This window comes from Anopheles merus, chromosome 3L, assembly GCF_017562075.2.
Source record: "Anopheles merus strain MAF chromosome 3L, AmerM5.1, whole genome shotgun sequence".
Classification (NCBI taxonomy): Eukaryota; Metazoa; Arthropoda; class Insecta; order Diptera; family Culicidae; genus Anopheles; species Anopheles merus.
The window spans coordinates 6,936,322-6,957,658 of record NC_054085.1 but is presented as its reverse complement, the minus strand read 5'-3'; the positions used below and the strand labels follow the sequence as shown (position 1 = coordinate 6,957,658).

The 21,337-nt window shown below is 48.5% G+C and overlaps 4 protein-coding genes and 2 long non-coding RNA genes across 6 annotated transcripts; 4 read left to right on the top strand and 2 right to left on the bottom strand.

The window, feature by feature from the left end:
* The first annotated feature begins 4,160 nt into the window (after nucleotides 1-4,160).
* Nucleotides 4,161-5,087, top strand: LOC121598896 (casein kinase I-like). The gene has a single exon (XM_041926257.1). It carries the CDS (start codon nucleotides 4,161-4,163, stop codon nucleotides 5,085-5,087), a length of 927 nt encoding a protein of 308 aa, XP_041782191.1.
* A 1,869-nt stretch (nucleotides 5,088-6,956) lies between these two features.
* On the bottom strand, nucleotides 6,957-7,657 carry LOC121599781. The gene is made up of 3 exons (XR_006005739.1): nucleotides 7,590-7,657; nucleotides 7,347-7,495; nucleotides 6,957-7,285 (listed from the first exon to the last, which is right to left on the bottom strand). It is a non-coding gene; the product is annotated as an uncharacterized LOC121599781 (long non-coding RNA).
* A 1,645-nt stretch (nucleotides 7,658-9,302) lies between these two features.
* Nucleotides 9,303-10,224, top strand: LOC121598894 (casein kinase I-like). Its single transcript, XM_041926250.1, has 2 exons — nucleotides 9,303-9,801; nucleotides 9,890-10,224. The coding sequence occupies exons 1-2, from the start codon at nucleotides 9,303-9,305 to the stop codon at nucleotides 10,222-10,224; spliced, it is 834 nt and encodes a 277-aa protein (XP_041782184.1).
* A 4,227-nt stretch (nucleotides 10,225-14,451) lies between these two features.
* On the top strand, nucleotides 14,452-15,378 carry LOC121598893 (casein kinase I-like). Its single transcript, XM_041926249.1, has one exon. The coding sequence runs from the start codon at nucleotides 14,452-14,454 to the stop codon at nucleotides 15,376-15,378; it is 927 nt and encodes a 308-aa protein (XP_041782183.1).
* A 336-nt stretch (nucleotides 15,379-15,714) lies between these two features.
* LOC121599784 lies at nucleotides 15,715-18,004 on the bottom strand. Its single transcript, XR_006005742.1, has 3 exons — nucleotides 17,651-18,004; nucleotides 17,205-17,589; nucleotides 15,715-16,601 (listed from the first exon to the last, which is right to left on the bottom strand). It is a non-coding gene; the product is annotated as an uncharacterized LOC121599784 (long non-coding RNA).
* Nucleotides 18,005-19,791: 1,787 nt separating this feature from the next.
* LOC121598892 (casein kinase I-like) lies at nucleotides 19,792-20,556 on the top strand. The gene has a single exon (XM_041926248.1). It carries the CDS (start codon nucleotides 19,792-19,794, stop codon nucleotides 20,554-20,556), a length of 765 nt encoding a protein of 254 aa, XP_041782182.1.
* Nucleotides 20,557-21,337: the final 781 nt, after the last annotated feature.

Sequence of the window (21,337 nt, the reverse complement as noted above, 5' to 3'; positions counted from 1 at the left end):
TTCTTAAAGTGACGTGTAAGTCACCCAGTATAAGGCCCGTGAAGGAACAGCCCGATGCTGGGACGGTGGCCAAATCCGATCCTCTGCCTCCTCGTGGCGCCACTGGATGTTGGCCTCTGGTGTTGTCAGACTCACCAGCGGCCTAACCAAAGAGGACGGTCAGTGGGACACCAAGCAGTACTAGTGTACTGGATCAACGGAGCTACACGTACATTTGATGCTAGGGGGTTGGAGGGGTAATAAATATGTATTATTGTATTTTAGTGTAAGATTACATGTAAAAATACACGTATAGCATTGGAATAAATTGAAATGTACAAATGCCTATATAAAACGAGTTAATTTCGAGTTTGCAATGATTGCGATTTTCCACTCTTCCTCGCCGGATAGCATCAACTTCAACGTACATTGTGGGGATGTTTTCCACTGCCGACGCCGATCCACGAACACAAATTTGATAGGCCACCTTACATGAGCATAGCTTTCGAACGCGAGCTTATATAAGGGGCGTGCGTGCGGGGCATCGAGGAAAGCTCTCGCCAAGTACTATCCGACGGTGGGTATTGCACCTCCTCCCGCCCTCCCTGTTCCATACTGCAGGAAGGAAAAACGTCAAATTACTTTCGAACGGAAACTAATACAAAGCTATATCAGGCAGCGACAGACGCGTCGGTACAAGTTGTGCAACTTTTGTCTCACAAGCGTGTCCTCCTAGGAACCACTCAGCTCGACTCTTCCAGTCAAAAAAACGTGATTTTGTGTGAAATTTTCACCGTTTACACACAGGTGTGGGAAGTTTTTTTTTCACCCTTCCCGGATCCATTGTTATCCCTCGTTGGATAGAGCGCGGCTAGTAGACCAAATTTGGAACGACCATTTGCGTAGGTACGACCAACACTCGTTACTCAAAATCGGAGTCAAAGTCCTTCTGCAGAACGCGCCACGGGCTGTCATTTGAAAACGGCCTCCGGAAAATGAACCGAATTTTGGTATATGATTCGTGATGGAAAAAGCCATCGAACACTTCAATTTACATCGGGATTTGGATGCGTGTAGCGAAAGAGAACGTTTCTCCTTCGACGCTTAGTTTTCGAGATAATTCAATTGCTGCTACTCGCCATTTGTCCGAAGCATTCTTACCCCGGTTTAGTAGCGATGTCCAAATCTGCAACCGAATGTAGAGGCAAGAACTTCAGTCCGGAATCAATGGCCTACAAAATGGACAACTAAAACGGGATATCAGGGAAATGTAAAATATTTCACACCAAACAACCCTCGCACCCTAATCGAGAAGTGCCCAGACGCGGATTCTTAAAGCTTGGGTTGTTCCAAAAATATTTTATCGAATAGAAATAGTGTCCAAGTACACCAACATACATTCGAAAGTCTCTGGCTCCTCTTTACCGTACTGGTCTGAGGCATTCTATCGGGGCCTTTATAGTCCAGTCCTATTCCATCACTGTTCTGCAAAAGCGGCAGCTTTCTTTCTCACATATCATCACACACAGATTGGATTACAGAAGCCTTCATTGAAAGTGCCAAACAGGCATTCACGGAACTGACGCAAGAACGGTTGCCACAAACTGCAGAACAATCACGAAATGGAGAAAGGTTATGGGTCCCAAACAGCCCCAGAGTTGATTGGGAAATACAAAACAGAACCGATAGATGATGCTAAATTCAGATGGTTCGTGTTGAGGAGGAAGCGAATGACCTGCGATTCGTGCGCGATCGGGTTTTCTCGCCATCGCAAATTGAAACTCCCTACCTTCGTTGGATCGAACACGGATCATACGCTAAGAGAATGATGCGAAGCGCATGTCTCCCATGGAACGTGTTGAGACTGTAACGCAGATAGAAGCTGTGCCGCAAACCACGTAACAAAGCATTGTCGATCGAGATTTTCCTGTGTCGCGTCCCGGGTTGTGCAAGCATTGAACAAGCGAGTGCGAGGCACGCACGCAATTTCTGGATGAAGGATCTCATCATTCACGCTACCCTAGCACCTAGCAGATTGAAGGGCCAGCCGGGCCCCCACTTGAGTTGCAGTGGACGGCCAACGTGAAACGCAAGGAGACGTTTCAGCTTCACGTTTGACCTGGAGCCTGGAGATTGCTGCACGCGGGGGAGAGCGGGTCGTTCACGGCGACGGTTTCAACAGCTAAGTTTGCCACAACAAAATATTCATTATCCCACACTGACAAGTTCGAATGATTACTTACAGGATCGGCCAGCGGAACATCAGGAGGATGGTACACCGAGAACCAGGCTTGGAGAATCCCAATCGGCTTGGAGAATGTGCTCCTACTACTTCCACCGCTGGAGCCTCAATCTGGGTGAGGACGATGTTGGGATGGGCTGTTTAGGCGAGTGACGATACCGGGTGGTGAGATAGTATGCACCACCAAACACACAAGCAGCGGGAAAGGCAGCGTCGACGTACCAGGACCAGGGCATCCTGCAGCAGCAGCGGTGCCTATGAGCAGCTGCTATGACGGCCGAATGCCACCGGTAGCAGCCATCCTTACGACAATTCCTGTTGTGTTAAGTCAACCGAGAAAAAAAGTTGACAGTTGAACCCGTTGCACGGGATGGGGGGTGTGTTGCCAAGGTGGATTAAAAAAATCAGGTGGTGGAAAAGGCCCTTTACCCGGGTGGTGGGTGCGCCATAGTGGGGGACTTTGGTGTCCTTTTTAAACCCACTACACACCGTTGGTTTCAAAAAGTATAGCAAACAGAAAACATTTCTTGCTTATAAGCAAGTGCATTTTGTATTTATTCATTCTATTGAACAAACATCAGAGATACTAAATCAGGAAATACTTACTGCAATTGTCCTCGTGTCTCCATGTGTCTCGTAGATAATGCGGAAAAAGGTGAAAATAGCAAATAAATTAATGATTTCTTAGTCTTCGTCTATATCTTTCCTCACCTGATCTCGGATTGCATCCACCTTGCGCGGTTGCGACGATCCCACAAAAACTACAAAATACGGCTTCGGTTGGCAGTAAAAGATTCAGCGATTCTGAATAGTACTAAATCTCGCCGATAGATGACGTTCGACATTGGGACATTGGTTCGTGTTCGAGGAGGCGAATGAGCCGCGCGATTCGTGCGCGATCGGGTGCTTTCTCGCCATCGCAATTCGCAAATTCGCACGCTTCATCTCGGCGGCATCTCGACATCGCGACCGAAAAACGGGTACCATTTTACGAGGTGTAATTAGAATCCGCGAAAAAACCGTTTCCATCAAAGGCACACATCCGCGTGTTTGGAAGACTCTCTCTGCAACAAAAAGTAAACGTTTTCGCTACGCGATTAAATGTTAATGTTCACAATCATTCAAATTCAAAAACCAATTTCATGTTTTTTTTAGTTCTCTATGTTCCAATCCGGGCGAGGTTTTCAATACTTTTGCATTCATACTTTAAAGACTTGCGTCCATCCAGGCTGGGTAATAAGTTCTTTTTTAAATTCTGCCGCCGGTTGATGCTTTGATGTTGATCCTGTTTCGGAGATAAAAGCGTCCACCACTTGACGCATTCTCATGGAGACGCACGGTGGCGGGTGTGATACAGCTGCTGGCTGTTGGGCTGGCTTTTCATATCCACGGACTGAAAGTAAACAAAACATTATTTAAACGATGTAAACAATTGCCTACCGGTTGTTACAGGATGAAGGGAACGATGCTGAGCGCCACTGTCCCAGAAAACCATCACTTTTACCCGTACAAAAGAAAACCCCAATAGAAGAAGCACACACGACCCGACACAGGATCTGCACAGAACTCGCACAGGCCACGCCAGGCCAGGACACCGGTACGACGAAATGAACCAAAATCGGACCTGGAAATGTAACAACACTTGGATGCGTTTTCCAAAACCCACACACCACAGAGGTAACTAGATGGTTACCAGCCGAAAATGCGTAATCTGTCAAGTTGCTGTTTCGATCGTAGTACACATGTGAACATCACCCAACCAAAGGCTATATATGTAGACCACACTTATGCATCAGGTTATATCCTCACTACGATTAAACGCAAGGTTACGTGTTTTTTCTCGCTCTCACTTTTAACGGTTTTTTCGAGTGTTTTTGCGAAAAATTGATTCTGCTGTTGCTTCTAATTACATTTAGCAGGTGGCCAAAGAGAATCGAACATGTCGATTAGAGAAGGACGTGCGCCCAATTCTAGTTCGCCGGAGTCCTTGATGGTGGTGAATCTCTCCACCTATCGGATTGAAGGCGAATTCGATGCTGGTGGCTGCGGCACGGTGTTGGTGGGCAGCCATGCCCGCTCCAAGCAGCCGGTGGTGATGAAAATGGCCAGCAAAGAGGTGGACCGGCTCCTGCTCGCCACGGAGCGCCGGATCTATGCGCGGCTGCAGAAGGCCCGTGGATGGCCCAGACTCATCGACGCCGGTACGTATCGCAAACGCGACGTACTGGTTTTGGAGCGCCTGGGGCCATCACTGCAGGACCTTCTGAACTTGTGCGGAGGACGCTTCGGTCTGAAGACGGTTTCGCAGCTAGCGCTGCAACTGCTCGACAGGCTGGAAACATTCCACGAGCTGGGGTACGTTCACCGCGACCTGAAGCCGGACAATGTCCTGCTGGGTCGCGGAACGACCCGCAAGACGCTGCACTTGATCGACTTCGGTCTTGCCGAGCCGTATCGGCACCCACGCACGGGGGAACACATAGCGCAGGATGCGTTTTTCCCGTTCGCCGGAACGATCGAATTTGCACCAGTGTTCGCTCATCTGGAGTATACACCGAGCAGGCGAGATGACATTTTGTCACTCGCCTACATGCTGGTGTTTTTGCTCCGCGGTGGCCTACCGTGGTATGGTACCGAGGAGCGATTTGATCCGGACGAGGCACTGCTTCTGAAGTTGTGCATTACGCCCAGCGAGCTGTGCAGAGGACTGCCGGCTGAGTTTCAGCGGTTGACCGAGTACGCGTTGCGGATGGAATTCTGCGACGCGCCGGACTATACCGAGCTGAAGCGGATGTTCCGGAATCTGTTGCGCCAACATTCCATGCAGCACGATTTGCATTTCGATTGGAACCGGTTTGGCTGCTAAACCAGCACCTAATTTCTTTTCTTCTCTCTCTCTCTCTCTCTCTTCGTTGCAGCTTTCCTAAAGTGACGTGTAAGTCACCCCAGTATAAGGCGCCGTGAAGGAACAGCCCGATGCTGGGACGGTGGCCAAATCCGATCCTCTGCCTCCTCGTGGCGCCACTGGATGTTGGCCTCTGGTGTTGTCAGACTCACCAGCGGCCTAACAAAGAGGACGGTCAGTGGGACACCAAGCGTTTGCTCATCGAAGCTACACGTACATTTGATGCTATGGGGGTTGAAGGGTAATAAATATGTATTTATTGTATTTTAGTGTAAGATTGAGGCCATGTAAAAATACACGTATAGCATTGGAATAAATTGAAATGTACAAATGCCTATATAAAACGAGTTAATTTTCGAGTTTGCAATGATTGCGATTTTCCACTCTTCCTCGCCGGATAGCATCAACTTCAAACGTACATTGTGGGGATGTTTTCCACTGCCGACGCCGATCCACGAACACAAATTTTGATAGGCCACCTTTACATGAGCATAGCTTTCGAACGCGAGCTTATATAAGGGCGTGCGTGCGGGGCATCGATGGAAAGCTCTCGCCAAGTACTATCCGACGGTGGGGTATTGCACCTCCTCCCGCCCTCCCTGTTCCATACTGCAGGAAGGAAAAACGTCAAATTACTTTCGAACGGAAACTAATACAAAGCTATATCAGGCAGCGACAGACGCGTCGGTACAAGTTGTGCAACTTTTGTCTCACAAGCGTGTCCTCCTAGGAACCACTCAGCTCGACTCTTCCAGTCAAAAAACGTGATTTTGTGTGAAATTTTCACCGTTTTACACACAGGTGTGGGAATGTTTTTTCACCCTTCCCGGATCCATTGTTATCCCTCGTTGGATAGAGCGCGGCTAGTAGACCAAATTTGGAACGACCATTTGCGTAGGTACGACCAACACTCGTTACTCAAAATCGGAGTCAAAGTCCTTCTGCAGAACGCGCCACGGGCTGTCATTTGAAAACGGCCTCCGGAAAATGAACCGAATTTTGGTATATGATTCGTGATGGAAAAAGCCATCGAACACTTCAATTTACATCGGGATTTGGATGCGTGTAGCGAAAGAGAACGTTTCTCCTTCGACGCTTAGTTTTCGAGATAATTCATTTGCTGCTACTCGCCATTTGTCTGAAGCATTCTTACCCCGGTTTAGTAGCGATGTCCAAATCTGCAACCGAATGTAGAGGCAAGAACTTCAGTCCGGAATCAATGGCCTACAAAAATGGACAACTAAAACGGGATATCAGGGAAATGTAAAATATTTCACACCAAACAACCCTCGCACCCTAATCGAGAAGTGCCCAGACGCGGATTCTTAAAGCTTGGGTTGTTCCAAAAATAGTTTATCGAATAGAAATAGTGTCTTCGAAAGTCCCTGGCTCCTCTTTACCGTACTGGTCTGAGGCATTCTATCGGGGCCATTATAGTCCAGTCCTATTCCATCACTGTTCTGCAAAAGCGGGCAGCTTTCTTTCTCACATATCATCACACACAGATTGGATTACAGAAGCCTTCATTGAAAGTGCCAAACAGGCATTCAAGGAACTGACGGAAGAACGGTTGCCACAAACTGCAGAACAATCACGAAATGGAGAAAGGTTATGGGTCCCAAACAGCCCCAGAGTTGATTGGGAAATACAAAACAGAACCGATAGATGATGCTAAATTCAGATGGTTCGTGTTCGAGGAAGCGAATGACCTGCGATTCGTGCGCGATCGGGTTTCTCGCCATCGCAAATTGAAACTCCCTACCTTCGTTGGATCGAACACGGATCATACGCTAAGAGAATGATGCGAAGCGCATGTCTCCCATAAACGTGTTGAGACTGTAACGCAGATGAAGCTGTGCCGCAAACCACGTAACAAAGCCTTGTCGATCGAGATTCTCCTGTGTCGTGTCCCGGGTTGTGCAAGCGTTGAACAAGCGAGTGCGAGGCACGCACGCAATTTCTGGATGAAGGATCATCATTCACGCTGAAGTTACCCTAGCAGCGAGTATCAGATTGAAGGGCCAGCCGGGCCCCCACTTGAGTTGCAGTGGACGGCCAACGTGAAACGCAAGGAGACGTTTCAGCTTCACGTTTGACCTGGAGCCTGGAGATTGCTGCACGCGGGGGAGAGCGGTCGTTCACGGCGACGGTTTCAACAGCTAAGTTTGCCACAACAAAATATTCATTATCCCACACTGACAAGTTCGAATGATTACTTACAGGATCGGCCAGCGGAACATCAGGAGGATGGTACACCGAGAACCAGGCTTGGAGAATCCCAATCGGCTTGGAGAATGTGCTCCTACTACTTCCACCGCTGGAGCCTCAATCTGGGTGACCGATTGCGGTGAGGACGATGTTGGGATGGGCTGTTTAGGGTAGGGCAGGCGAGTGACGATACCGGGTGGTGAGATAGTATGCACCACAAACACACAAGCAGCGGGAAAGGCAGCGTCGACGTACCAGGACCAGGGCATCCTGCAGCAGCACAGCGGTGCCTATGAGCAGCTGCTATGACGGCCGAATGCCACCGGTAGCAGCCATCCTTACGACAATTTCCTGTTGTGTTAAGTCAACCGGGAACAAACGTTGACAGTTGAACCCGTTGCACGGGATGGGGTGTGTTGCCAAGGTGGATTAAAAAATCAGGTGGTGGAAAAGGCCCTTTACCCAGGTGGGTGGGTCGCCATAGTTGGGGGCTTTGGTGTCCTTTTTAAACCCACTACACACCGTTGGTTTCAAAAAGTATAGCAAACAGAAAACATTTCTTGCTTATAAGCAAGTGCATTTTTGTATTTATTCATTCTATTGAACAAACATCAGAGATACTAAATCAGGAAATACTTACTGCAATTGTCCTCGTGTGTCCATGTGTCTCGTAGATAATGCGGAATAAAGGTGAAAATAGCAAATAAATTAATGATTTCTTAGTCTTCGTCTCTATCTTTCCTCACCTGATCTCGGATTGCATCCACCTTGCGCGGTTGCGACGATCCCACAAAAACTACAAAATACGGCTTCGGTTGGCAGTAAAAGATTCAGCGATTCTGAATAGTACTAAATCTCGCCGATAGATGACGTTCGACATTGGGACATTGGTTCGTGTTCGAGGAGGCGAATGAGCCGCGCGATTCGTGCGCGATCGGGTGCTTTCTCGCCATCGCAATTCACAAATTCGCACGCTTCATCTCGGCGGCATCTCGACATCGCGACCGAAAAACGGGTACCATTTTACGAGGTGTAATTAGAATCCGCGAAATAAACCGTTTCCATCAAAGGCACACATCCGCGTGTTTGGAAGACTCTCCCTGCAAAAAAAAGTAAACGTTTTCGCTACGCGATTAAATCATTCAATCATTCAAATTTGAAACCAATTTCATGTTTTTTTTAGTTCTCTATGTTCCAATCCGGACGAGATTTTCAATACTTTTGCATTCATTCTTTAAAGACTTGCGTCCATCCAGGCTGGGTAATAAGTTCTTTTTTAAATTCTGCCGCCGGTTGATGCTTTGATGTTGATCCTGTTTCGGAGATAAAAGCGTCCACCACTTAGACGCATTCTCATGGAGACGCACGGTGGCGGGTGTGATACAGCTGCTGGCTGTTGGGCTGGCTTTTCATATCCACGGACTGAAAGTAAACAAAACATTATTTAAACGATGTAAACAATTGCCTACCGGTTGTTACAGGATGAAGGGAACGATGCTGAGCGCCACTGTCCCAGAAAACCATCACTTTTACCCGTACAAAAGAAAACCCCAATAGAAGAAGCACACACGACCCGACACAGGATCTGCACAGAACTCGCACAGGCCACGCCAGGCCAGGACACCGGTACGACGAAATGAACCAAAATCGGACCTGGAAATGTAACAACACTTGGATGCGTTTTCCAAAACCCACACACCACAGAGGTAACTAGATGGTTACCAGCCGAAAATGCGTAATCTGTCAAGTTGCTGTTTCGATCGTAGTACACATGTGAACATCACCCAACCAAAGGCTATATATGTAGACCACACTTATGCATCAGGTTATATCCTCACTACGATTAAACGCAAGGTTACGTGTTTTTTCTCGCTCTCACTTTTAACGGTTTTTTCGAGTGTTTTTGCGAAAAATTGATTCTGCTGTTGCTTCTAATTACATTTAGCAGGTGGCCAAAGAGAATCGAACATGTCGATTAGAGAAGGACGTGCGCCCAATTCTAGTTCGCCGGAGTCCTTGATGGTGGTGAATCTCTCCACCTATCGGATTGAAGGCGAATTCGATGCTGGTGGCTGCGGCACGGTGTTGGTGGGCAGCCATGCCCGCTCTAAGCAGCCGGTGGTGATGAAAATGGCCAGCAAAGAGGTGGACCGGCTCCTGCTCGCCACGGAGCGCCGGATCTATGCGCGGCTGCCGAAGGCCCGTGGATGGCCCAGACTCATCGACGCCGGTACGTATCGCAAACGCGACGTACTGGTTTTGGAGCGCCTGGGGCCATCACTGCAGGACCTTCTGAACTTGTGCGGAGGACGCTTCGGTCTGAAGACGGTTTCGCAGCTAGCGCTGCAACTGCTCGACAGGCTGGAAACATTCCACGAGCTGGGGTACGTTCACCGCGACCTGAAGCCGGACAATGTCCTGCTGGGTCGCGGAACGACCCGCAAGACGCTGCACTTGATCGACTTCGGTCTTGCCGTATCGGCACCCACGCACGGGGGAACACATAGCGCAGGATGCGTTTTTCCCGTTCGCCGGAACGATCGAATTTGCACCAGTGTTCGCTCATCTGGAGTATACACCGAGCAGGCGAGATGACATTTTGTCACTCGCCTACATGCTGGTGTTTTTGCTCCGCGGTGGCCTACCGTGGTATGGTACCGAGGAGCGATTTGATCCGGACGAGGCACTGCTTCTGAAGTTGTGCATTACGCCCAGCGAGCTGTGCAGAGGACTGCCGGCTGAGTTTCAGCGGTTGACCGAGTACGCGTTGCGGATGGAATTCTGCGACGCGCCGGACTATACCGAGCTGAAGCGGATGTTCCGGAATCTGTTGCGCCAACATTCCATGCAGCACGATTTGCATTTCGATTGGAACCGGTTTGGCTGCTAAACCAGCACCTAATTTCTTTTCTTCTCTCTCTCTCTCTCTTCGTTCCAGCTTTCCTAAAGTGACGTGTAAGTCACCCCAGTATAAGGCGCCGTGAAGGAACAGCCCGATGCTGGGACGGTGGCCAAATCCGATCCTCTGCCTCCTCGTGGCGCCACTGGATGTTGGCCTCTGGTGTTGTCAGACTCACCAGCGGCCTAACCAAAGAGGACGGTCAGTGGGACACCAAGCGTTTGCTCAACGAAGCTACACGTACATTTGATGCTATGGGGGTTGAAGGGAAATAAATATGTATTTATTGTATTTTAGTGTAAGATTGAGGCCATGTAAAAATACACGTATAGCATTGGAATAAATTGAAATGTACAAATGCCTATATAAAACGAGTTAATTTTCGAGTTTGCAATGATTGCGATTTTCCACTCTTCCTCGCCGGATAGCATCAACTTCAAACGTACATTGTGGGGATGTTTTCCACTGCCGACGCCGATCCACGAACACAAATTTTGATAGGCCACCTTTACATGAGCATAGCTTTCGAACGCGAGCTTATATAAGGGCGTGCGTGCGGGGCATCGATGGAAAGCTCTCGCCAAGTACTATCCGACGGTGGGGTATTGCACCTCCTCCCGCCCTCCCTGTTCCATACTGCAGGAAGGAAAAACGTCAAATTACTTTCGAACGGAAGCTAATACAAAGCTATATCAGGCAGCGACAGACGCGTCGGTACAAGTTGTGCAACTTTTGTCTCACAAGCGTGTCCTCCTAGGAACCACTCAGCTCGACTCTTCCAGTCAAAAAACGTGATTTTGTGTGAAATTTTCACCGTTTTACACACAGGTGTGGGAATGTTTTTTCACCCTTCCCGGATCCATTGTTATCCCTCGTTGGATAGAGCGCGGCTAGTAGACCAAATTTGGAACGACCATTTGCGTAGGTACGACCAACACTCGTTACTCAAAATCGGAGTCAAAGTCCTTCTGCAGAACGCGCCACGGGCTGTCATTTGAAAACGGGCTCCGGAAAATGAACCGAATTTTGGTATATGATTCGTGATGGAAAAAGCCATCGAACACTTCAATTTACAACGGGATTTGGATGCGTGTAGCGAAAGAGAACGTTTCTCCTTCGACGCTTAGTTTTCGAGATAATTCATTTGCTGCTACTCGCCATTTGTCTGAAGCATTCTTACCCCGGTTTAGTAGCGATGTCCATATCTGCAACCGAATGTAGAGGAAAGAACTTCAGTCCGGAATTAATGGCCTACAAAAATGGACAACTAAAACGGGATATCAGGGAAATGTAAAATATTTCACACCAAACAACCCTCGCACCCTAATCGAGAAGTGCCCAGACGCGGATTCTTAAAGCTTGGGTTGTTCCAAAAATAGTTTATCGAATAGAAATAGTGTCTTCGAAAGTCCCTGGCTCCTCTTCACCGTACTGGTCTGAGGCATTCTATCGGGGCCATTATAGTCCAGTCCTATTCCATCACTGTTCTGCAAAAGCGGGCAGCTTTCTTTCTCACATATCATCACACACAGATTGGATTACAGAAGCCTTCATTGAAAGTGCCAAACAGGCATTCAAGGAACTGACGGAAGAACGGTTGCCACAAACTGCAGAACAATCACGAAATGGAGAAAGGTTATGGGTCCCAAACAGCCCCAGAGTTGATTGGGAAATACAAAACAGAACCGATAGATGATGCTAAATTCAGATGGTTTGTGTTCGAGGAGGCGAATGACCTGCGATTCGTGCGCGATCGGATTTCTCGCCATCGCAAATTGAAACTCCCTACCTTCGTTGGATCGAACACGGATCATAAGCTAAGAGAATGATGCGAAGCGCATGTCTCCCATGGAACGTGTTGAGACTGTAACGCAGATGAAGCTGTGCCGCAAACCACGTAACAAAGCCTTGTCGATCAAGATTCTCCTGTGTCGCGTCCCGGGTTGTGCAAGCGTTGAACAAGCGAGTGCGACGCACGCACGCAATTTCTGGATGAAGGATCATCATTCCCGCTGAAGTTACCCTAGCAGCGAGTATCAGATTGAAGGGCCAGCCGGGCCCCCACTTGAGTTGCAGTGGACGGCCAACGTGAAACGCAAGGAGACGTTTCAGCTTCACGTTTGACCTGGAGCCTGGAGATTGCTGCACGCGGGGGAGAGCGGTCGTTCACGGCGACGGTTTCAACAGCTAAGTTTGCCACAACAAAATATTCATTATCCCACACTGACAAGTTCGAATGATTACTTACAGGATCGGCCAGCGGAACATCAGGAGGATGGTACACCGAGAACCAGGCTTGGAGAATCCCAATCGGCTTGGAGAATGTGCTCCTACTACTTCCACCGCTGGAGCCTCAATCTGGGTGAGGACGATGTTGGGATGGGCTGTTTACGGGTCACAAAAGGGAAACACCACCAGGCGAGTGACGATACCGGGTGGTGAGATAGTGTGCACCACCAAACACACAAGCAGCGGGAAAGGCCGCGTCGACGTACCAGGACCAGGGCATCCTGCAGCAGCACAGCGGTGTCTATGAGCAGCTGCTATGACGGCCGAATGCCACCGGTAGCAGCCATCCTTACGACAATTCCTGTTGTGTTAAGTCAACCGAGAAAAAAAAAGTTGACAGTTGAACCCGTTGCACGGGATGGGGTGTGTTGCCAAAGTGGATTAAAAAAATCAGGTGGTGGAAAAGGCCCTTTACCCGGGTGGGTGGGTCGCCATAGTTGGGGGACTTTGGTGTCCTTTCTTTTTAAACCCACTACACACCGTTGGTTTCAAAAAGTATAGCAAACAGAAAACATTTCTTGCTTATAAGCAAGTGCATTTTGTATTTATTCATTCTATTGAACAAACATCAGAGATACTAAATCAGGAAATACTTACTGCAATTGTCCTCGTGTCTCCATGTGTCTCGTAGATAATAAAGGAATAAAGGTGAAAATAGCAAATAAATTAATGATTTCTTAGTGTTCGTCTCTATCTTTCCTCACCTGATCTCGACATTTGCATCCACCTTGCGCGGTTTCCGACGATCCCACAAAAACTACAAAGTACGGCTTCGGTTGGCAGTAAAAGATTCAGCGATTCTGAATAGTACTAAATCTCGCCGATAGATGACGTTCGACATTGGGACATTGGTTCGTGTTCGAGGAGGCGAATGAGCCGCGCGATTCGTGCGCGATCGGGTGCTTTCTCGCCATCGCAATTCACAAATTCGCACGCTTCATCTCGGCGGCATCTCGACATCGCGACCGAAAAACGGGTACCATTTTACGAGGTGTAATTAGAATCCGCGAAATAAACCGTTTCCATCAAAGGCACACATCCGCGTGTTTGGAAGACTCTCCCTGCAAAAAAAAGTAAACGTTTTCGCTACGCGATTAAATCATTCAATCATTCAAATTTGAAACCAATTTCATGTTTTTTTTAGTTCTCTATGTTCCAATCCGGACGAGGTTTTCAATACTTTTGCATTCATACTTTAAAGACTTGCGTCCATCCAGGCTGGGTAATAAGTTCTTTTTTAAATTCTGCCGCCGGTTGATGCTTTGATGTTGATCCTGTTTCGGAGATAAAAGCGTCCACCACTTTGACGCATTCTCATGGAGACGCACGGTGGCGGGTGTGATACAGCTGCTGGCTGTTGATCTGGCTTTTCATATCCACGGACTGAAACTAAACAAAACATTATTTAAACGATGTAAACAATTGCCTACCGGTTGTTACAGGATGAAGGGAACGATGCTGAGCGCCACTGTCCCAGAAAACCATCACTTTTACCCGTACAAAAGAAAACCCCAATAGAAGAAGCACACACGACGCGACACAGGATCTGCACAGAACTCGCACAGGCCACGCCAGGCCAGGACACCGGTACGACGAAATGAACCAAAATCGGACCTGGAAATGTAACAACACTTGGATGCGTTTTCCAAAACCCACACACCACAGAGGTAACTAGATGGTTACCAGCCGAAAATGCGTAATCTGTCAAGTTGCTGTTTCGATCGTAGTACACATGTGAACATCACCCAACCAAAGGCTATATATGTAGACCACACTTATGCATCAGGTTATATCCTCACTACGATTAAACGCAAGGTGACGTGTTTTTTCTCGCTCTCACTTTTAACGGTTTTTTCGAGTGTTTTTGCGAAAAATTGATTCTGCTGTTGCTTCTAGTTACATTTCGCAGGTGACCAAAGAGAATCGAACATGTCGATTAGAGAAGGACGTGCGCCCAATTCTAGTTCGCCGGAGTCCTTGATGGTGGTGAATCTCTCCACCTATCGGATTGAAGGCGAATTCGATGCTGGTGGCTGCGGCACGGTGTTGGTGGGCAGCCATGCCCGCTCCAAGCAGCCGGTGGTGATGAAAATGGCCAGCAAAGAGGTGGACCGGCTCCTGCTCGCCACGGAGCGCCGGATCTATGCGCGGCTGCAGAAGGCCCGTGGATGGCCCAGACTCATCGACGCCGGTACGTATCGCAAACGCGACGTACTGGTTTTGGAGCGCCTGGGGCCATCACTGCAGGACCTTCTGAACTTGTGCGGAGGACGCTTCGGTCTGAAGACGGTTTCGCAGCTAGCGCTGCAACTGCTCGACAGGCTGGAAACATTCCACGAGCTGGGGTACGTTCACCGCGACCTGAAGCCGGACAATGTCCTGCTGGGTCGCGGAACGACCCGCAAGACGCTGCACTTGATCGACTTCGGTCTTGCCGAGCCGTATCGGCACCCACGCACGGGGGAGCACATAGCGCAGGATGCGTTTTTCCCGTTCGCCGGAACGATCGAATTTGCACCAGTGTTCGCTCATCTGGAGTATACACCGAGCAGGCGAGATGACATTTTGTCACTCGCCTACATGCTGGTGTTTTTGCTCCGCGGTGGCCTACCGTGGTATGGTACCGAGGAGCGATTTGATCCGGACGAGGCACTGCTTCTGAAGTTGTGCATTACGCCCAGCGAGCTGTGCAGAGGACTGCCGGCTGAGTTTCAGCGGTTGACCGAGTACGCGTTGCGGATGGAATTCTGCGACGCGCCGGACTATACCGAGCTGAAGCGGATGTTCCGGAATCTGTTGCGCCAACATTCCATGCAGCACGATTTGCATTTCGATTGGAACCGGTTTGGCTGCTAAACCAGCACCTAATTTCTTTTCTTCTCTCTCTCTCTCTCTTCGTTCCAGCTTTCCTAAAGTGACGTGTAAGTCACCCCAGTATAAGGCGCCGTGAAGGAACAGCCCGATGCTGGGACGGTGGCCAAATCCGATCCTCTGCCTCCTCGTGGCGCCACTGGATGTTGGCCTCTGGTGTTGTCAGACTCACCAGCGGCCTAACCAAAGAGGACGGTCAGTGGGACACCAAGCGGAGTACTAGTGTACTGGATCAACGGAGCTACACGTACATTTGATGCTATGGGGGTTGGAGGGGTAATAAATATGTATTTATTGTATTTTAGTGTAAGATTACATGTAAAAATACACGTATAGCATTGGAATAAATTGAAATGTACAAATGCCTATATAAAACGAGTTAATTTTCGAGTTTGCAATGATTGCGATTTTCCACTCTTCCTCGCCGGATAGCATCAACTTCAAACGTACATTGTGGGGATGTTTTCCACTGCCGACGCCGATCCACGAACACAAATTTTGATAGGCCACCTTTACATGAGCATAGCTTTCGAACGCGAGCTTATATAAGGGCGTGCGTGCGGGGCATCGATGGAAAGCTCTCGCCAAGTACTATCCGACGGTGGGGTATTGCACCTCCTCCCGCCCTCCCTGTTCCATACTGCAGGAAGGAAAAACGTCAAATTACTTTCGAACGGAAGCTAATACAAAGCTATATCAGGCAGCGACAGACGCGTCGGTACAAGTTGTGCAACTTTTGTCTCACAAGCGTGTCCTCCTAGGAACCACTCAGCTCGACTCTTCCAGTCAAAAAACGTGATTTTGTGTGAAATTTTCACCGTTTTACACATAGGTGTGTGAATGTTTTTCCCCCTTCCCGGATCCATTGTTATCCCTCGTTGGATAGAGCGCGGCTAGTAAACCAAATTTGGAACGACCATTTGCGTAGGTACGACCAACACTCGTTACTCAAAATCGGAGTCAAAGTCCTTCTGCAGAACGCACCACGGGCTGTCATTTGAAAACGGCCTCCGGAAAATGAACCGAATTTTGGTATGTGATTCGTGATGGAAAAAGCCATCGAACACTTCAATTTACATCGGGATTTGGATGCGTGTAGCGAAAGAGAACGTTTCTCCTTCGACGCTTAGTTTTCGAGATAATTCATTTGCTGCTACTCGCCATTTGTCTGAAGCATTCTTACCCCGGTTTAGTAGCGATGTCCATATCTGCAACCGAATGTAGAGGAAAGAACTTCAGTCCGGAATTAATGGCCTACAAAAATGGACAACTAAAACGGGATATCAGGGAAATGTAAAATATTTCACACCAAACAACCCTCGCACCCTAATCGAGAAGTGCCCAGACGCGGATTCTTAAAGCTTGGGTTGTTCCAAAAATATTTTATCGAATAGAAATAGTGTCCAACGTACACCAACATACATTCGAAAGTCTCTGGCTCCTCTTTACCGTACTGGTCTGAGGCATTCTATCGGGGCCTTTATAGTCCAGTCCTATTCCATCACTGTTCTGCAAAAGCGGGCAGCTTTCTTTCTCACATATCATCACACACAGATTGGATTACAGAAGCCTTCATTGAAAGTGCCAAACAGGCATTCACGGAACTGACGCAAGAATGGTTGCCACAAACTGCAGAACAATCACGAAATGGAGAAAGGTTATGGGTCCCAAACAGCCCCAGAGTTGATTGGGAAATACAAAACAGAACCGATAGATGATGCTAAATTCAGATGGTTCGTGTTTGAGGAAGCGAATGACCTGCGATTCGTGCGCGATCGGGTTTCTCACCATCGCAAATTGAAACTCCCTACCTTCGTTGGATCGAACACGCATCATACGCTAAGAGAATGATGCGAAGCGCATGTCTCCCATGGAACGTGTTGAGACTGTAACGCAGATGAAGCTGTGCCGCAAACCACGTAACAAAGCATTGTCGATCGAGATTTTCCTGTGTCGCGTCCCGGGTTGTGCAAGCGTTGAACAAGCGAGTGCGAGGCACGCACGCAATTTCTGGATGAAGGATCATCATTCACGCTGCAACCCTAGCAGATTGAAGGGCCAGCCGGGCCCCCACTTGAGTTGCAGTGGACGGCCAACGTGAAACGCAAGGAGACGTTTCAGCTTCACGTTTGACCTGGAGCCTGGAGATTGCTGCACGCGGGGGAGAGCGGTCGTTCACGGCGACGGTTTCAACAGCTAAGTTTGCCACAACAAAATATTCATTATCCCACACTGACAAGTTCGAATGATTACTTACAGGATCGGCCAGCGGAACATCAGGAGGATGGTACACCGATGGTACCAGGCTTGGAGAATCCCAATCGGCTTGGAGAATGTGCTCCTACTACTTCCACCGCTGGAGCCTCAATCTGGGTGACCGATTGCGGTGAGGACGATGTTGGGATGGGCGGTTTACGGGTCACAAAAGGGAAACACCACCAGGCGAGTGACGATACCGGGTGGTGAGATAGTATGCACCACCAAACACACAAGCAGTGGGAAAGGCAGCGTCGACGTACCAGGACCAGGGCATCCTGCAGCAGCACAGCGGTGCCTATGAGCAGCTGCTATGACGGCCGAATGCCACCGGTAGCAGCCATCCTTACGACAATTCCTGTAGTGTTAAGTCAACCGAGAATAAAAGTTGACAGTTGAACCCGTTGCACGGGATGGGGTGTTGCCAAGGTGGATTAAAAAATCAGGTGGTGGAAAAGGCCCTTTACCCAGCTGGGTGGGTCGCCATAGTTGGGGGACTTTGGTGTCCTTTCTTTTTAAACCCACTACACACCGTTGGTTTCAAAAAGTATAGCAAACAGAAAACATTTCTTGCTTATAAGCAAGTGCATTTTTGTATTTATTCATTCTATTGAACAAACATCAGAGATACTAAATCAGGAAATACTTACTGCAATTGTCCTCGTGTGTCCATGTGTCTCGTAGATAATGCGGAATAAAGGTGAAAATAGCAAATAAATTAATGATTTCTTAGTCTTCGTCTCTATCTTTCCTCACCTGATCTCGGATTGCATCCACCTTGCGCGGTTTCCGACGATCCCACAAAAACTACTAAGTACGGCTTCGGTTGGCAGTAAAAGATTCAGCGATTCTGAATAGTACTAAATCTCGCCGATAGATGACGTTCGACATTGGGACATTGGTTCGTGTTCGAGGAGGCGAATGAGCCGCGCGATTCGTGCGCGATCGGGTGCTTTCTCGCCATCGCAATTCGCAAATTCGCACGCTTCATCTCGGCGGCATCTCGACATCGCGACCGAAAAACGGGTACCATTTTACGAGGTGTAATTAGAATCCGCGAAATAAACCGTTTCCATCAAAGGCACACATCCGCGTGTTTGGAAGACTCTCCCTGCAAAAAAAAAGTAAACGTTTTCGCTACGCGATTAAATCATTCAATCATTCAAATTTGAAACCAATTTCATGTTTTTTTTAGTTCTCTATGTTCCAATCCGGACGAGGTTTTCAATACTTTTGCATTCATACTTTAAAGACTTGCGTCCATCCAGGCTGGGTAATAAGTTCTTTTTTAAATTCTGCCGCCGGTTGATGCTTTGATGTTGATCCTGTTTCGGAGATAAAAGCGTCCACCACTTAGACGCATTCTCATGGAGACGCACGGTGGCGGGTGTGATACAGCTGCTGGCTGTTGGGCTGGCTTTTCATATCCACGGACTGAAACTAAACAAAACATTATTTAAACGATGTAAACAATTGCCTACCGGTTGTTACAGGATGAAGGGAACGATGCTGAGCGCCACTGTCCCAGAAAACCATCACTTTTACCCGTACAAAAGAAAACCCCAATAGAAGAAGCACACACGACGCGACACAGGATCTGCACAGAACTCGCACAGGCCACGCCAGGCCAGGACACCGGTACGACGAAATGAACCAAAATCGGACCTGGAAATGTAACAACACTTGGATGCGTTTTCCAAAACCCACACACCACAGAGGTAACTAGATGGTTACCAGCCGAAAATGCGTAATCTGTCAAGTTGCTGTTTCGATCGTAGTACACATGTGAACATCACCCAACCAAAGGCTATATATGTAGACCACACTTATGCATCAGGTTATATCCTCACTACGATTAAACGCAAGGTGACGTGTTTTTTCTCGCTCTCACTTTTAACGGTTTTTTCGAGTGTTTTTGCGAAAAATTGATTCTGCTGTTGCTTCTAGTTACATTTCGCAGGTGACCAAAGAGAATCGAACATGTCGATTAGAGAAGGACGTGCGCCCAATTCTAGTTCGCCGGAGTCCTTGATGGTGGTGAATCTCTCCACCTATCGGATTGAAGGCGAATTCGATGCTGGTGGCTGCGGCACGGTGTTGGTGGGCAGCCATGCCCGCTCTAAGCAGCCGGTGGTGATGAAAATGGCCAGCAAAGAGGTGGACCGGCTCCTGCTCGCCACGGAGCGCCGGATCTATGCGCGGCTGCCGAAGGCCCGTGGATGGCCCAGACTCATCGACGCCGGTATGTATCGCAAACGCGACGTACTGGTTTTGGAGCGCCTGGGGCCATCACTGCAGGACCTTCTGAACTTGTGCGGAGGACGCTTCGGTCTGAAGACGGTTTCGCAGCTAGCGCTGCAACTGCTCGACAGGCTGGAAACATTCCACGAGCTGGGGTACGTTCACCGCGACCTGAAGCCGGACAATGTCCTGCTGGGTCGCGGAACGACCCGCAAGACGCTGCACTTGATCGACTTCGGTCTTGCCGAGCCGTATCGGCACCCATGCACGGGGGAACACATAGCGCAGGATGCGTTTTTCCCGTTCGCCGGAACGATCGAATTTGCACCAGTGTTCGCTCATCTGGAGTATACACCGAGCAGGCGAGATGACATTTTGTCACTCGCCTACATGCTGGTGTTTTTGCTCCGCGGTGGCCTACCGTGGTATGGTACCGAGGAGCGATTTGATCCGGACGAGGCACTGCTTCTGAAGTTGTGCATTACGCCCATCGAGCTGTGCAGAGGACTGCCGGCTGAGTTTCAGCGGTTGACCGAGTACGCGTTGCGGATGGAATTCTGCGACGCGCCGGACTATACCGAGCTGAAGCGGATGTTCCGGAATCTGTTGCGCCAACATTCCATGCAGCACGATTTGCATTTCGATTGGAACCGGTTTGGCTGCTAAACCAGCACCTAATTTCTTTTCTTCTCTCTCTCTCTCTCTCTCTCTCTTCGTTGCAGCTTTCTTAAAGTGACGTGTAAGTCACCCCAGTATAAGGCGCCGTGAAGGAACAGCCCGATGCTGGGACGGTGGCCAAATCCGATCCTCTGCCTCCTCGTGGCGCCACTGGATGTTGGCCTCTGGTGTTGTCAGACTCACCAGCGGCCTAACCAAAGAGGACGGTCAGTGGGACACCAAGCGGAGTACTAGTGTACTGGATCAACGGAGCTACACGTACATTTGATGCTATGGGGGTTGGAGGGGTAATAAATATGTATTTATTGTATTTTAGTGTAAGATTGAGGCCATGTAAAAATACACGTATAGCATTAGAATAAATTGAAATGTACAAATGCCTATATAAAACGAGTTAATTTTCGAGTTTGCAATGATTGCGATTTTCCACTCTTCCTCGCCGGATAGCATCAACTTCAAACGTACATTGCTTGGCTACTTTCCTAATGCATGGAAAATAGCTAAAGTTATCGCGATACCCAAACCAGGCAAGGATCACAGTCAACCAGAAAGCTACCGACCGATTAGTCTTCTTAGTTGCCTAGGTAAAATATTCGAAAAATTGTAAGAAAGCCGAATGGCACTCCATACATTCAACAACAACATAATCCCGAAAAGTCAATTTGGTTTTCGTCCCTCTCTTTCTACCACACACCAACTCCATAGATTAACAAACAATATCGTACATAACAGATGTAATAGAAAATCAACCGGCTTAGTTCTTCTTGAT

Coding starts and splice junctions, on each gene's coding strand:
- LOC121598893 (XM_041926249.1), top strand. CDS start 14,452: ATGTCGATTAGAGAAGGACGTGCGCCCAATTCTAGTTCGCCGGAGTCC.
- LOC121598896 (XM_041926257.1), top strand. CDS start 4,161: ATGTCGATTAGAGAAGGACGTGCGCCCAATTCTAGTTCGCCGGAGTCC.
- LOC121598894 (XM_041926250.1), top strand. CDS start 9,303: ATGTCGATTAGAGAAGGACGTGCGCCCAATTCTAGTTCGCCGGAGTCC. Junction 9,802..9,889: donor GCTGCACTTGATCGACTTCG/GTCTTGCCGTAT, acceptor AATTTGCACCAG/TGTTCGCTCATCTGGAGTAT.
- LOC121598892 (XM_041926248.1), top strand. CDS start 19,792: ATGGCCAGCAAAGAGGTGGACCGGCTCCTGCTCGCCACGGAGCGCCGG.